This window comes from Medicago truncatula, chromosome 3 (assembly GCF_003473485.1).
Source record: "Medicago truncatula cultivar Jemalong A17 chromosome 3, MtrunA17r5.0-ANR, whole genome shotgun sequence".
Lineage (NCBI taxonomy): Eukaryota > Viridiplantae > Streptophyta > Magnoliopsida > Fabales > Fabaceae > Medicago > Medicago truncatula.
The window spans coordinates 26,088,645-26,103,608 of record NC_053044.1 but is presented as its reverse complement, the minus strand read 5'-3'; the positions used below and the strand labels follow the sequence as shown (position 1 = coordinate 26,103,608).

Below are 14,964 nucleotides of genomic sequence, written 5' to 3'. Positions count from 1 at the left end.
ACCGTCGTGGGGGCAACCATGGCTATGCCAGTTTCAACGGAAATGGGAGTAACCGCTCCCTCAACCGTTTCGACGTCCTCTTCAATGACACGACTAGAAATGGGAACCTTTATGCCCCCGTTCACTGTTGGTGTTCCTTTGACTACCAGTATCCCAAGTTCTCCTTTAGTCAGGCCTAGGCTTGATGATCGAAACACAAATGCGCAGAACCTTCATAAGGAACGACCATATGGTATGCCATCTTCGATAATGGCAAATGTGCATAATAATGCAACCGCATTTGCACACCAAGCAAATCCGTTCACAGTGCACAACGTACATATTCCCTCAAGTTCTAGCATTTTCGGTCAAAGTACTCTACCACCCTTAACAACAGAAGGAATGCCAACTTGCACAAGAACCACGATTAGTGTGGGAAGGAACGGTCCAACTTGCATAAAATCGTTTACAAAAACTAAAACAGATTAACACAAAATGGGTAAAATAAGGCTTCATAGATCTTAATGTCATTCAATTGGAAATAGTTATATATATGGTTAAAATAATGATGAATGTAAATAATAATGTACAAAGAATATATTAAAACTGAAGGGGAAAATATATCAAGTCATAATCAAGTGCATACCATCAACGATCACAACAGCTAACATAGAACCACAATGAATCGGATCAAAGGCTACCTTTGTTATACGAGAACACGAGGTAGTGGTTAATGGAGATTGAACTGTAGCTATCACATATGTGGAAGAAATTGAAATTGGTGAGTTGTGATGTGGTATAGATTCGACAATGTTTTGGTCTGTTTGGTTTTTTTTTCCATTTCTTTTACTTAGATACGAGATAATCAGGACAACCAATAAATATGCAGCTAAAAATGAAAAACCACTCTAGTTGGATGGGCTACGAGTTGGAACACAATTATTAATTATTTTCTTTGTAATTAATTGGATATCATTTACAAGCCGATGCATAACCTTTCGTACAACAACGGTAGATGGATTATCAATTTGCACACCACCAACCATATGCAAGGCACCATTGCCTGTGATGATATCATCCCCAAACACAACACCACTCGACCCAGAACCCAATAATGCATTACTAGTGCAAACACGTTTTTACACTACTAAAGCATTACTGAGTTGTGGTGTAAGTGTCATTATGTTCGGTGATGCTATAATGATAGACAATGGTACCTAGCATTTCCTTCAAAAAAAAGACAATGGTACCTAGCATTTCCTTCAAAAAAAAGACAATGGTACCTAGCATGTGGTTGGTGTGCCAATCGATAATCCATCTACCGTTATTTTATGGGAGGTTATGTTTCGGCTTGTAAATGGTCTCCAATTAACTCCAAAGACAAGTATTAATAATCGTGTCCCACCTCCTAGCCCACCGAAATGAAGTGCCTTTTCACCTTAGCTATATATTTATGGGAAATATTAACCGGTGCCCCCGAGGCATTGGTTAAAGAAGCAAATATAGTAATATTTGCATTGAAAGTTGTGTAATCAATGCATTAAAAGTTTAAAAAGTGTCTTTTCTGACTTACATTTCTTCATTTGGCTTCCTTAACGGGACACTGATTAACAAGATCCTATATTTATTTAGTTTGCAAGATTTTATGTTATACTCCCTCCGTCCCAAATTGTATGACGTTTTGGCAATTTCACACGTATTAAGAAATGTAATTAATATTGTGTGGGGAAGAGAAATTATGAGTTGTTTTACAAAATTATCCTTAATAAATGGTATGGAAAAGATAAATGAAATAATTGAAAGAAGAAGGAATAATTAATAATTAAGGATATAATAGGAAAAGTAACATTAATATTTCATTGGTATTGTAAAGCGACTTATAATTTGGGACAATTTTTTTTTCCAAAGCGACATACAATTTGGGACGGAGGGAGTATAAGGAAAAGCAATGGAGAAACCTTGAAGACCAAAACCTTGGTGAATCTATTTCACTACATTGTTCACCGGTTTCAATGTATGACTACGAGGCCATTGGGACCAATGAAGTTGAACTAAGGCTAATTGAGAATACAGAAGAGACACAAAGAAAATCGGGCCATCTAACTGAAATCAAAGCAATTGCAAGTGTTAGACATTCACACATATTACATAGTATCAAATGATATTAATTTTTTTTTTACCAATACAGAAAGCAACACTAATGAGAGAAAAAAATTATCCTTATTTTAACCCTTATAAAGTCTATTTATCCTTTTTTCTATCCTCTATTGTGGATATTGAAATCCTTTTGCTTCATAAATGATTAGTTTTATTCAAGAGAAGTAGTTTGATGATCAAGTTACTAATTAGACAAATTATAATTGATTAAATATTTTTTTTTATTTCATATATATGATTAATTATCACAAAACAGTAACATTTTGACAGCAAATATATATATATATATATATATATATATATATATATATATATATATATATATGAGACAGGATTCGTTGAAATCAGGTGTCAACGGATCTGTTGACACCAAATCTCATCCATTAAACCGAATTAATCTAAAGGCTATTAATTATTCACTTAAAATTAAAGTCTACAAATGAAATCAAAATTATTTTCCACACCTTATTCCCTCTTGATTTATTTCCTTACGAAAGACTTGAAGTTAAAGTAGAGAGAGTTGTAAAAGGTTGATTCATTAACTAATAAAGATGAAAATAATAGTAAATTAGAGTAAAGGATAATTGTAGAGACGAATATATACGAAGAGCGAGTACGTAAGAAAGTTGTTAGGTTGAAGAGAAGAATAGTCAAGGTAAATGGTAATGATAAATATACGATGAGGTGTAGGTAACGGATGATAGAGGGGAGTAGGTTGGATAAAGGGATATTGTGAGGTATGTCAGTCGCGGTAAGGATGAATGTCGAGTTACTCATGAATAATCGGACAAGATCATAACGATGTAAATAGTGATGTCGAATTAGAGAATTAATGAAGAAAATGGGATTTTATTAGGAATAGTTCATAGGTAGGAGACGGAGGTACTATAAGATCCTAGGAATGAAGGTTAAGTCTAATAACATAATTTAAAATTAAAGAGTACAAAAACTAAGTAAAACAAGCATACGCTGTTAGTGGCCTAAGGTAGTAGACGGTGAAGAAGATGAGTCAATATATGAAAATGCTAGGTGAAGGGATGGTAATCGGAAATATAAAGGCGTAAGTTAACGTAGGGGATAATGTTAGTATGAATGATATTGGTGAAGCAACGACCTTATGTTTAAATGAAATGAGTGTGGTCGATTTAAGAGAAAAAATGATACTGAGAGAATTGATAAGACGAGATATAATGGCAATAGAAAGTTGTGTGTTAATTAAAGAGTAATGTAGGGGTAATATTATCGATGAGGCAAGTTAACGAATCACTAGAGAGATAATGACCTAAGTAAGAATGAATGAAGGATGATAAGAGTGAATGATGTAATAGTTATAATGTTTGACGATAATAATAAAGACCGATATCGAGAGAATAACTCCTTAAATTATAATAAAGTCTTAGTGAGGAAAGTTGTTGAAGTCGAAAGTAACTATAAGATGAGATAATAACTTTAAAATAGAATGAAGTTAAGTTTAATAGAATGATCGATGTATATATGACGACGAATGTGAGAACAAAGTAATAAGATATAAAGTCACTTTAATGGGAAGAATAAGTATGAAGTGTTAATGACGATAACGAGGAAGACACCATTGTTTGATTTTGACAAAAAAAGTTGGGATGAGTCTACTATTGTTTGATTATGACACCATTGTTTGATTAGTTTGATTAGTTTCACACTTACTCGTGCAGAGTTTAGACTCAAAAGGGATGATACGTCGTCTAAAAAGATGATTAGTTGGAAGCCTATTGCGGAATAATAGTCAAGCAAACAAAGATACATTTAAAGGAACATCCTTATGTCAAGTATATTCTGACATCGATGTAAAGTGCTCTCGTTCTTGGCTGGTAAGAAAACTGTACACTCCACGTACCAAATATCATGTCGTCAAATCGAGTTTCCAACACCAAATATCCTAAATATCAACTTGCAATGACACATCATGAAGTAAAATCCTACTGCCTCCGCTTCTTATTATATGAAAAAACTAAAAATCATCAAAATCAAGATAGTCATTAATTGTTGTAACTTTTTATATATTTTTACAAATATACCTTCATAAAAATTTGTGATGTATTAAATATACCTACTAATATTAAAAAGATCACAATTAAATTATGATTAGAAATGTCCTTTAACCAATAAATATAGTATCTTACAAGTTGTAACTTTTTCTTATAAATAAGTCCAAAATTTTCTTATAAATCCGACCGGAAGAAGTACAACCTTGGAAAAATTATATAAGAGTTTTGAATCGTTCCGGTTCTGAGGTGATAATATGGATGGATCGAATCCATTTGACAGATTTCTAAAATCCTATCGATCACATAATTTTTTAAAATGAAATCCAACAAATTATATTTATTTATTGTAATAGATACACTAAAAAAATATTACTATAATTCTATTCAAATAATTTATTAATTTCGCCATCAATTTTTTTATTAATTTACTAGAAAATTGATATTAGAGACGGAAAAAATCCGCATATAAAATACTAAATTTTTAATAGGTTTCAGAGGCTGTTATTTGACTGAAAATAAGTGGTGGACATTGGCAGAGATTATTTATTAAGGTGGGGGTGAGGGTGGCGAGGCTTGGACGTGGCGTCGTAGATTGTTGGTATGGGAAGAGGACCAGTTAAAGGAGTGGAGGATTTTACTTGATGATGTGTCATTACAAGTTGATATATATTTAGGATATTTGGCATTGGAAACTCGATTCGAAGACATGATATTTGGTGCATCGAGTGTAAAGTTTTCTTACCAGTCAAGAACCAGAACACTTTACATCTATGTCAGAACATACTTGACATAAGGATGTTCCTTTAAATGTATCTTTGTTTGCTTGATTATTATTCTGTAATAAGCTTCCAACTAATGATAATCATTTTAGACGACTTATCATCCCTTTTGAGTCTACACTCTGCACGAGTGGGTGTGAAACTAATCAAACTAATCAAACAATGGTATCATAATCAAACAGTAATAGACTCAGCCTAACTTTTTTGGTCATAATCAAACAATGGTGTCTTCCTCGCCATCGTCATTAACATTTCGTACTTATTTACTTTTAATAAGATTTGTTTTTGGAAGAAATATTTGGAATTAATGGATCTTTTAGATAAGAAAGACAAAAGAATAAAAACATATAAAGGTTACAAAGATTAACGAAGCATGTCATGGAACTAAATTTGCCACTTGGCACCGAAGCAATGTTTTGAACTTGGGATTCTTCGTATCCAGTTCCCTTAAATCCATTGTGGAAAAAGACATAGTTCTGGATCTTCACGAAAAACAGAAGAATATCCCAATGGAGATGATATCATCTCAGTTAGCATATTTGGTCCCTCAAAATACAAAAGGAAAATCTTATAGATTAAAAAATGCGATTTCATTTTATAAAAATTAAAAATGAAATTCTATATATATATATATATATATATATATATACACTGTCATATATATATGTTTTATATTTTATTGGGTCATTTTTCAAACATAGAGTATATTACAGGGTAAATTTGAACAATTAACCCGTTAAAATAAGAGAGATGAACCCGTCAATAGTGTGTTAAATAAAATTCCAAGATCTATTTGGTTGAGTTTAATGTGCAAAAATGATCGATCGAGCCCGAGCGACCGCCCGGGATCGCCATACGGTGGAACCGCCACCGCAGATGTGTGTGTCTGTAGGTCTGAATTTTAAATAGGTTTATAGAAGAAGGATAATGTATGTAATCATCACTCTTTGTACGATAAAAGTATGTGCAATAATATTTGGTATCTTGTTTTTTTTTTTTTTTTTATTTTTTATCAAATTTGGTATCTTGTTATTATATGAGTGAATGAAGTTGAAAGATTATGGTATCTTGTTAAACTTTGTTTTTTGGTAATATTCTTGGTTTAGATGTGAAATATATATCATTATTAATATTAATGTCCTTTCCTTTGTATGGCTTAATATTACGTTTAGGTTATGTTTAAACTGATGGAATATGATGAAATGAGATAAAATTAAATGGAATGGAACGAGTTTATGTTCCATATTGTTTAGATTGAAAATGAGAGGAGGAAATTGAGTGGAATAATGCATCCCATCAATACCCTTAATTTTAAATTATAATAGGTACTATTTTGTCTCCATGTTTCCTTCTTTCATATTCTTTATCAAAGACAACAATAATACTAATAAGACATGATACTGACGTAGTAATCCAAAAAGATACCAGGATAACCAATGATGCTTCCCAGTTTATTTACGTATGGGTACCACTCACTGAATTAAAAAATAGTATTGTACAATCCACGAGATATATAGAAACTGAATTCAATATTCAAATGAATCGAGTGATAAATTCAGGTTATGAATTATCTTTTTATTGATGTGTTTGTGGGTTTTGGGGGGACTGTAAACTACTTTTTATTGCTTATTTCTTAAGTGTATTTCAAGGGTTCAAGGGTCATTATATATTTGTTATATTAGTGAGATAAAATGACAAAGGAAGATGATAGAGAATATAGTTTATGTAAGTATAAAATTTTGACATAGAGAATATATGTTTGTATAAGAACATTTGTTTTAATTCTATGAATAATATTTTTTTAAATAAAGGGTTAAATAAGATTAGAAAATTTTAGTAAAAAAATAAAAGAATAGAAAAGTTATAACACATTATATTTTGTTCATTTTTAATGGATGGAATAAAAGTTTCAAAAAAATGAAACTAAATCTCTTCCTTAAAATCTTTCCAAAAAAAAATTTAAAAAAAAACCTAAACCTCTATCCCATTTTTTTTCCGTAAAAAAATAATAAAAAAAATTTAGTCTTTAGAATGAAAAATTAAGCAAGCAAAAATAAAATTACCAATGAGCATTAATTATTTTCCCTCAAAAAATTAACTAAAAATAATGAATTATTTATTTAAGACTTTTTTCTTCATATAAAGTCCTTGGCACCTTCCAATATTATTTGTGGCCACATACATAAGTTCAGAATTAATCTGACATCTAAGATAGCTTTTCCCTTCAGAAACCATGGAGCTTAACACCAAAAATATTGTATCACCTATGTTCTTATCCTTCTTCTTGTTCATAGTATTTATCCTATTTTTCAAATCAAAAAAACCAAAACCTTCAAACTCCAAGTTACCACCAGGTCCACCAACACTACCTATTATAGGAAACTTGCATCAAATTGGTTCAATGCCTCATCATAGCCTAACAAAATTATCACAAAAATATGGACCAATAATGCATATAAAACTAGGTGAAATTTCAACCATAGTTGTTTCTTCACCTGAAATTGCAAAACAAATAATGAAAACACATGACAACAAATTTTCAGATAGGCCACATCTTCTAGCTGCTGATATTATAACCTATGGTTCTAAGGGCATGACATTTTCACCTTATGGTAGTTATTGGAGACAAATGAGAAAAATTTGCACCTTTGAACTATTAACACCAAAACGTGTTGAATCATTTCAATCAATTAGGGAACAAGAAGTGTCAAATATTGTCAAAGAGATAGGTTTGAGTGAAGGGTCATGTATTAATCTTAGTAAGATGATTAATTTATTTTCTTTTGGTTTAACATCAAGAATTGCTTTAGGAGGAAAATCTGAAGATCAAGAAGCTTTTATGGTTGCTATGAAGGATGTTTTGAAACTAGTTGGTGGTTTTTCTATGGTTGATTTGTTTCCTTCATTTCAAGTGCTTCATTTTTTGACAGGGGTAAAAGCTAAAGCTGAGGAGGTGCATAAAGAAATTGATAGGATTCTTGAGAAAATTTTAAGGTATCATCAATTGGATACAAGTTTAGAAACAAAGAAAATCAATAGAAAAGATGGTGAAGATTTAGTTGATGTATTACTAAGGCTTCAGAAGCAGAACAATCTTGAGCATCCTTTATCTGACAGCATTATCAAAGCAAACATGTTGGTTAGTATTTTGCAATTTGGAAACCAAGTGTTTATGTTATTATTTAATCTCACATAAGCTGCAAATAAGTTCTTTCAAACACAATCACACACCACAAACTTTTTAGAACTTGCTTTGTTTATTTACGCTGTCTCTTAAGTGAGACGCTCCACGAGTTATTAAAAAATGTTTAAGAACAATATGTGTACAATTCATGCAATCGAATTTGCTTGATGTTGCCTTAATCGTGGTCATGTGGAGGTTGCGGAGACATCAAAAACCATGATGTAGCAGCTCAGATTACGATTGCAAACCTTGATTTAAAACCCTATATCCGTGCAATTATATGGTAAAATATTGTTAAAAATGATTTACATGTGAATCATTTCTTTCAGGATATCTTTAGTGCGGGAAGTGGTACATCGGCCAAAACCTCAGAGTGGGCGATGTCGGAACTTATCAAAAACCCTAGAGTGATGGAAAAGGCACAAGCCGAGGTAAGAAGGGTGTTCGATGCAAAAGGTCATGTAGATGAAGCAAACATTCACGAACTAAAATACTTAAAGTCGGTAATAAAAGAAACATTTCGTCTGCATGGTCCCGTTCCATTGTTACTACCAAGGGAATGCAGTGAAAGTTGTGAAATAAATGGATATGAAATACCAGCTAAGACTAAAGTCATAGTTAATGCGTCTGCAATTGGAATGGATCCAAACTACTGGAATGAACCGAAGAAATTTTATCCAGAAAGGTTCATTGATAGCTCAGTTGATTACAAAGGTGTGGATTTTCAGTTTATTCCATTCGGTGCTGGGAGAAGAATGTGTCCTGGAATTACGTTTGGCATTGCTAATGTTGAAATCTTACTAGCAAATTTGCTTTTCCATTTCGATTGGAAAATGGTTGATGGAAATAAGGCTGAAGAACTTGACATGACTGAATCGTTTGGTTTGTCGGTTAGAAGGAAACATGATTTGTGCTTGATTCCGATTATGTATCATTCGTCTCCTAAGTTGTAGTTAAATAAAATTGTTTCGAAGTTTATGTATGAATTAAAATAGTTTAGATACAAATATCTATCTTTGAGGTTTTGTTGAAAACAAGATAACAAAACTAGAAGAACAGTTTGTCCACCGACGAATTGATCGAGTGTGCATGTTAATAGGAAAGTAGTATCTGCCATTTACCGGCTGAGAGAATACATTATGTCACTTACTATGAACGATCGTCTTTTGTTTACTAAGAGAACGTAAAAAATAGTTAAAGTCTGTTTCATCAAGACATCAATTGTACGGTAGCCAAGATTGAAGCATCTGGTAGCTTACAGTCTGCAAAACGAAAAAAAAAATGAAATAGAAGTTTAAGAAGAAATTTGGCAGAATGCCAGTTCGTTGATGCCTCAACAGGGCCGTTCCTAGAGTTTTACAGGCCTTAGGCATAGTATGAAAAAAGGGCCCTTTGTCTTGCATCATATTTTTTGTCTTGCATCATATTTTTTTTCAGTTATAGTGGTTGACATCTCAACTATGCTGGCACCCAAAGTCACTATAATACGATATTTTGACATCCCAGCTATGCTTGCACCCCAAAATATTGTGTCAAATACACCTCATCCTATATATTATTAATAAAAAGGAAAAACAAAACAAAAAAGTTGGGGGGGCGAACCTAACCCAACAAAGTTAAGTAAAATTATAAGTAACATCAAAAGCTCCTTGTTGTGATTTAATTAGCTCTTCATTTCGTTTTGTTTTTTTTCGTTTTTCACTACCAGACAAATGTTTTTTAGGCAACATCTTTAAATAAATCAGATACTCAATAGAAACCAATACAAAAAGAATTTTTGTTTGTGTTAGTTGGGCCAATTTCATTATTTTCCTCTTTATTGGGCCTTTCCACGTTTTTTTTTCTTCTGTTTTATTCCTAATGGGCCCAGAAAATGATTTAGAATTAGACCTGCTGTTACGAATTACTATACGCACCTCACTTTTTCCTTAGCTTTGCTATATACACCCCCCCTATAAAAAAAATTTAGGGCCCCCTACGAGCATGGGCCCTAGGCCGTCACACTCGCGGCCTATGCCTAGGGCCGGCCCTGTGCCTCAACAATGTAGTAGAAGAGAGTCTAGTTAGAGAACTATACCAGAATATTTGATCATCCTACCAATACCAAAATTAATGATGGAATCTGAAAGCTAGGTTCCTACATTTACAGCCTGTGAATTTGTATTGTACACTCTACATCGGGTACAACTTCAACGACTCTGTACTTCTCAATGGCTCTTTCCGCAACAGATCTCTTCTCATGATTATAAAAGGAACATCGTTTCAAATAATGAGGTTGATGACAAATGAATAATCAAGAGGTTGATTATGTATCCTCCAAGTCACAAGGCTAACGTTTATAGAAGACATGAGAGAAAAAAGAGAGTCTGATTCAATCTAAAGCTTACTCTTTATCTTTGTGTTCTGTTATCCGCTGCATTTAGACTCTGACCGGGTTTTATTTATTTGTTTATATTCGAACTACCGAGGTATTCACAACTTTATTGCAATTGGTAATAGCTTTATTTCAAATATTTAAAATCTTGCCATACACATACACATGAGTACATATAATTCTCTTCTTATCAACAACAAAAAGAAGGGTTGAACAAAACTATACTTTGGAGGAAAGTTTATTTTTTCTTGGCTCTTGTGTTTAAATATTTTACATGACCTAGATTTTAATATTATATGTATTTTTCAGATAGATACTCACAATCTTCACATTAATCAAAATATTTTGTGAAAAAAAATTCACTTCCATTCAACATGAGGAGTATGCTATGGATGATAAGTGAAGGGAATAAGGTGTAAATCATTTTTTCTAGTAACAGCTACTCCAAAACTCTCACTCATGTCTAAATCTTCCTTTTTCATTGCATTGGGAAGTTTCCAATCAAAGTGATACATCAACAATGCAAGTGAAAACTCAATATTGACCAATCCAAATGTGACCCCTGGACACATTCTTCTGCCACTGCCAAACGGAATGAACTCAAAATTATTACCTTTGTAATAATCTACACAATTGTCGATGAACCTTTCAGGATAAAATCTTTCTGGATCATCCCAATTATTTGGATCTCTTCCAATGGCCCAAGCATTCACTATCACTTTGCTTTTAAATGGTATACCATACCCATTTATTTCACATGCTTGTCCACACTCCCTTGGCAATAAAAATGCTCCAGGAGGATGTAATCTCAATGTCTCTTTCACAACACACTTTAAATATTTTAATTTCTCCATGTCACTTTCATTGGGTTTTCTTTCTTTTTCAAATACCTCTCTTACCTCAGCTTGTAACTTTTTCATAATTCTTGGATTTTTAATCATCTCTGCCATTGCCCATAATATGGTAGAAGCTGATGTCTCACTTCCACCTCCATACATATCCTTAAAAATCAGGAGATCTAGTTAGTTAATTTTTTTTCAAGATAATAAGCTAGTTAAATTGATTTGAATAGCATCCACGAGAAAATAAAACCCAAATAATATTAATAGACCAATTAATTAGTTAAAAAAATGGATTCAACACCAAGAAACATAATTTATACTTTTATGTTTCCTTCATAATTTACGTTGAGAAAATTTATTATCCTAATATACACATTGAAATAACTTTTTAGTAAGTTGATAAATGTAAGGAAATCATAAATTACTGCTTTACCAAAGGAAGATATAAAAACAACCGCACCACTCTATCATTATCGCAGCCGTTCCCTAACAAAAAAAATCATTATCGCATTCGTTTTTTTTTTTTTATAATTTACGTTGAGAAACATATATATTTGTTTTTATTCTTCAAATAGCATTCGTTAAATATATTACGAGGTCACGTAAGATTGTTTAAGCATACCAATAAAGGAATACAAGAAAATCCAATATTTGCTACAAAATGTAACGGTATTAAATATCAAAACAATTAGCAACCATTTCATTGAAATTAAGAACAAAAAAATATATACAATCTCTCAAAAAACACAATGCCCCAGTCTATCATTATCGCAATCCCACTCTCACTTCTGATCTCGATTTTGCACTCAACGTTGTTGTCCATTGCTTCGTCTCTCGCACCGATTTGCCACCTCCTTCGCCGATAACCTCAAAATGCTTGTTGATTCTCAATCTGACAAGCTTTTTTGCGACTTTATCCTAGCCATTTGGGTACGAAACATAAACTTTTGACCAATATTTGGCTACATATTAATTGGGAATTAGCTAGGAGTTTTAAAATTTTAGTTACAAATGAGTTAGGAAATATTTTGATAGATAATTTGCTGCTTGATACGACCAATATGACAGCTAATTCACAATAAATCTGTATCTAAATAACATTTGCTAAAATTTAGCTAAAATATGTTTCGTAGTTAATATCCAATTTTCTTGTCAAATAAATAAATTATTTTGTTATATAATTTAATGAAATTATTTGTCTTTTTCTATAATATTAATTATTATTTTATTCTTGACCGGTCAAAAGGACATTTGGCTCATTTACTTAGGCCCAATACAATCTGAAGCGCAAACACCACGTTTGACAAGTTTACTTGCAACACACCCCCTTCCCGCAAGGGGTGCACGGAGCGAGCGAGACTAGTTCAAACGAATCACAACGTCTCTCTTCACGTTCCCGCAATAAACTCTCTAGCTGTTACACTTCCCACGATTTCATAACCGCCGGAGCCAAGTGTACCATTACAACGGCTCTGCAGCTCTCCACCTTTATAAATAGGGGACTCATAGCAGTCCCCAAGGTAGAATCTATCTCTTCCTCTAAACCCTCACTCTCTGATCTCTACTTACTTGAGCGTCGGAGTGCCTGCAAGTACACGCACCCCATCCACTCCAAGAAGCATTTTGGCGCATTTCACCACCACTTATACCACCGCATTTAAAGCACCGACAGTCACCTTCTGATCAGGTACGATCATATTTATTATATCACAACCTTTTCTCTCTCTACAATAGATTGAAGGGTAATATTGACAAAACAAAAATTAATATTAAATTAAACTTTGAAAACAATAAATTAGAAATAATTTTTTTCCTACAAAACCGAAAAAATAAAGTTGTTATGCTTACCAAGATCACAGCCTTGACACTATTATCACTTAAACAATCCTGCTTCAATAGAACATCTACAAGATCTTCTGCCACTTCTTCACTATGATCTTCAATTGCCCTTGATTTATCAACCAACCTATGTTCATCAATAATGTTTTGCAATATCACGTCGGTTTGTTTGTGTAACTTTTCTAGCTTAGGCTTCAACCCAGATATGTTTTGAAGCCATTTATAAGAAGGGTACAAATCTCCCAAATTAAAACCTCCAGCAACTCTGGTGGCTTCCCATACCAATGATATGAATTTTTTATTATCCTTGCACTCCTTCCCAAAGGCAACTCTTGAAGTGATTAAAAATATTCTTGAATTCACTTCTTTGGTGAGATTAATTTCTGATCCTTCCTTTGAAGCTATCCATTTGATTAGATTAGTCATCTCTTCGCTTCGAATTGGTTGAAAAGATTGAACACGTTTTGAACTTAAAAGTTCTAGTGCACAAATTTTTCTAAGTTGTCTCCAATAATCACCATAAGGTGAAAAAGACAAACCAATAGAATTATAACTCATTATCTTTGAAGCTTGGATAGGAGGCCTTGATGCAAAGACAAGATCATGTGTTTTCAACACTTCTTTAGCATATTCTGCTGATGATACCACAATAGTAGAAACTTCTCCAAGCTTTAGATGCATTAAGGGTCCATATTTTGTTGATAAATCTCTTAGCCTATGATGAGGAAGTGAACCAATAAGGTTGTGTATGTTTCCTATAATAGGTAACATCAATGGACCTGGTGGTAAATTTGGAGTTGATGAGTTGGATTTCTTGGTCACTATTTTGTTTACTATAAACACGAAAAAGAGAAGGGAAAAAATGGATGTAAAGTATAGGGTTTGAATATCCATGTTAGAAGCAGAAAAATGGCTTTCAGTTTTTGTGATTAAATTCGTTTTTAACTTTAATATATATAGAATGTTAAATTTTCATAATTTTGTTTTATTCTATAGAGTCTAGCTGCCAGATTGCGGAATTGAATCCACGACTTTGCATTATTAAATGTATTTTGTTAAAAAAGTATATATGTTCGCAAAGATCAAAGATCATGCATATAGATAATACTAGGTTGATTTCAAAATAAGTAAAAAAATATATCTATCATGATCACATACATATACATAGACTTTTTAAATTTCAAAATCAAATCTATTAATTTCTTTTCTTATATTTGACCAAAGGTAACAGTTGCTAAGGGAAGCTATACTGGGAAAGACTTTAAAATATGACGACAATAACACATGAAGATACAAGAAAATCCAATCCATGAGTGTGATCATCCCCTATGAAAAATGATTTAATACCCTTTTCCTATTTCAAATTAACCCTCCATAATTTTTGGGAAATTCAGTGCAACTTCCATGCTCCGACCGGCTAACACCATGATAAGCACCGCATGAGGGTGCTCCATCTTCACCGTCGTTGTAGCTCCAAATTTCAACCAGTTTTGTTTCGAAACACAAATACCTAAAACGGGTACCATAAAAGCTAACATCTCCAATTTGTTTATGGATTGATGACAATTTTGCAAATGTACTGAAATGTGCAAGTAATAGGGATAAATCTGGATTGTATCAACATAGATTGTGTTTAACTTAAATGTACAACAAAGATTTTTATATATACATAGGGGAAAATGTGCATGAATATTTGATTTGTTATCGGAAATAAAATTACAAATTACCTTGGAATGGTTATAAGGATTAAGATTTGAATCCCCTCCTTTTTACCAACAAATTCTTG

The 14,964-nt window shown here is 32.6% G+C and overlaps 2 protein-coding genes across 2 annotated transcripts; one reads left to right on the top strand and one right to left on the bottom strand.

Moving 5' to 3' along the window:
* The first annotated feature begins 7,118 nt into the window (after nucleotides 1–7,118).
* Nucleotides 7,119–9,336, top strand: LOC11443550 (cytochrome P450 71D10). The gene is made up of 2 exons (XM_003600275.4): nucleotides 7,119–8,078; nucleotides 8,453–9,336. The coding sequence occupies exons 1-2, from the start codon at nucleotides 7,173–7,175 to the stop codon at nucleotides 9,074–9,076; spliced, it is 1,530 nt and encodes a 509-aa protein (XP_003600323.1). The 5' UTR covers nucleotides 7,119–7,172; the 3' UTR covers nucleotides 9,077–9,336.
* A 1,256-nt stretch (nucleotides 9,337–10,592) lies between these two features.
* Nucleotides 10,593–14,147, bottom strand: LOC11438023 (cytochrome P450 71D9). The gene is made up of 2 exons (XM_003600274.4): nucleotides 13,188–14,147; nucleotides 10,593–11,498 (listed from the first exon to the last, which is right to left on the bottom strand). Exons 1-2 carry the CDS (start codon nucleotides 14,070–14,072, stop codon nucleotides 10,884–10,886), a joined length of 1,500 nt encoding a protein of 499 aa, XP_003600322.1. The 5' UTR covers nucleotides 14,073–14,147; the 3' UTR covers nucleotides 10,593–10,883.
* Between the last annotated feature and the right edge of the window lie 817 nt (nucleotides 14,148–14,964).

Bases quoted from the DNA above. Each gene is read 5' to 3' on its own strand.
- LOC11443550 (XM_003600275.4), top strand. From the start codon at position 7,173: ATGGAGCTTAACACCAAAAATATTGTATCACCTATGTTCTTATCCTTC. The intron at 8,079-8,452 runs GTTAGTATTTTG...CATTTCTTTCAG, and splicing joins TTATCAAAGCAAACATGTTG to GATATCTTTAGTGCGGGAAG.
- LOC11438023 (XM_003600274.4), bottom strand. From the start codon at position 14,072: ATGGATATTCAAACCCTATACTTTACATCCATTTTTTCCCTTCTCTTT. The intron at 11,499-13,187 runs GTAAGCATAACA...CTGATTTTTAAG, and splicing joins GTGTCAAGGCTGTGATCTTG to GATATGTATGGAGGTGGAAG.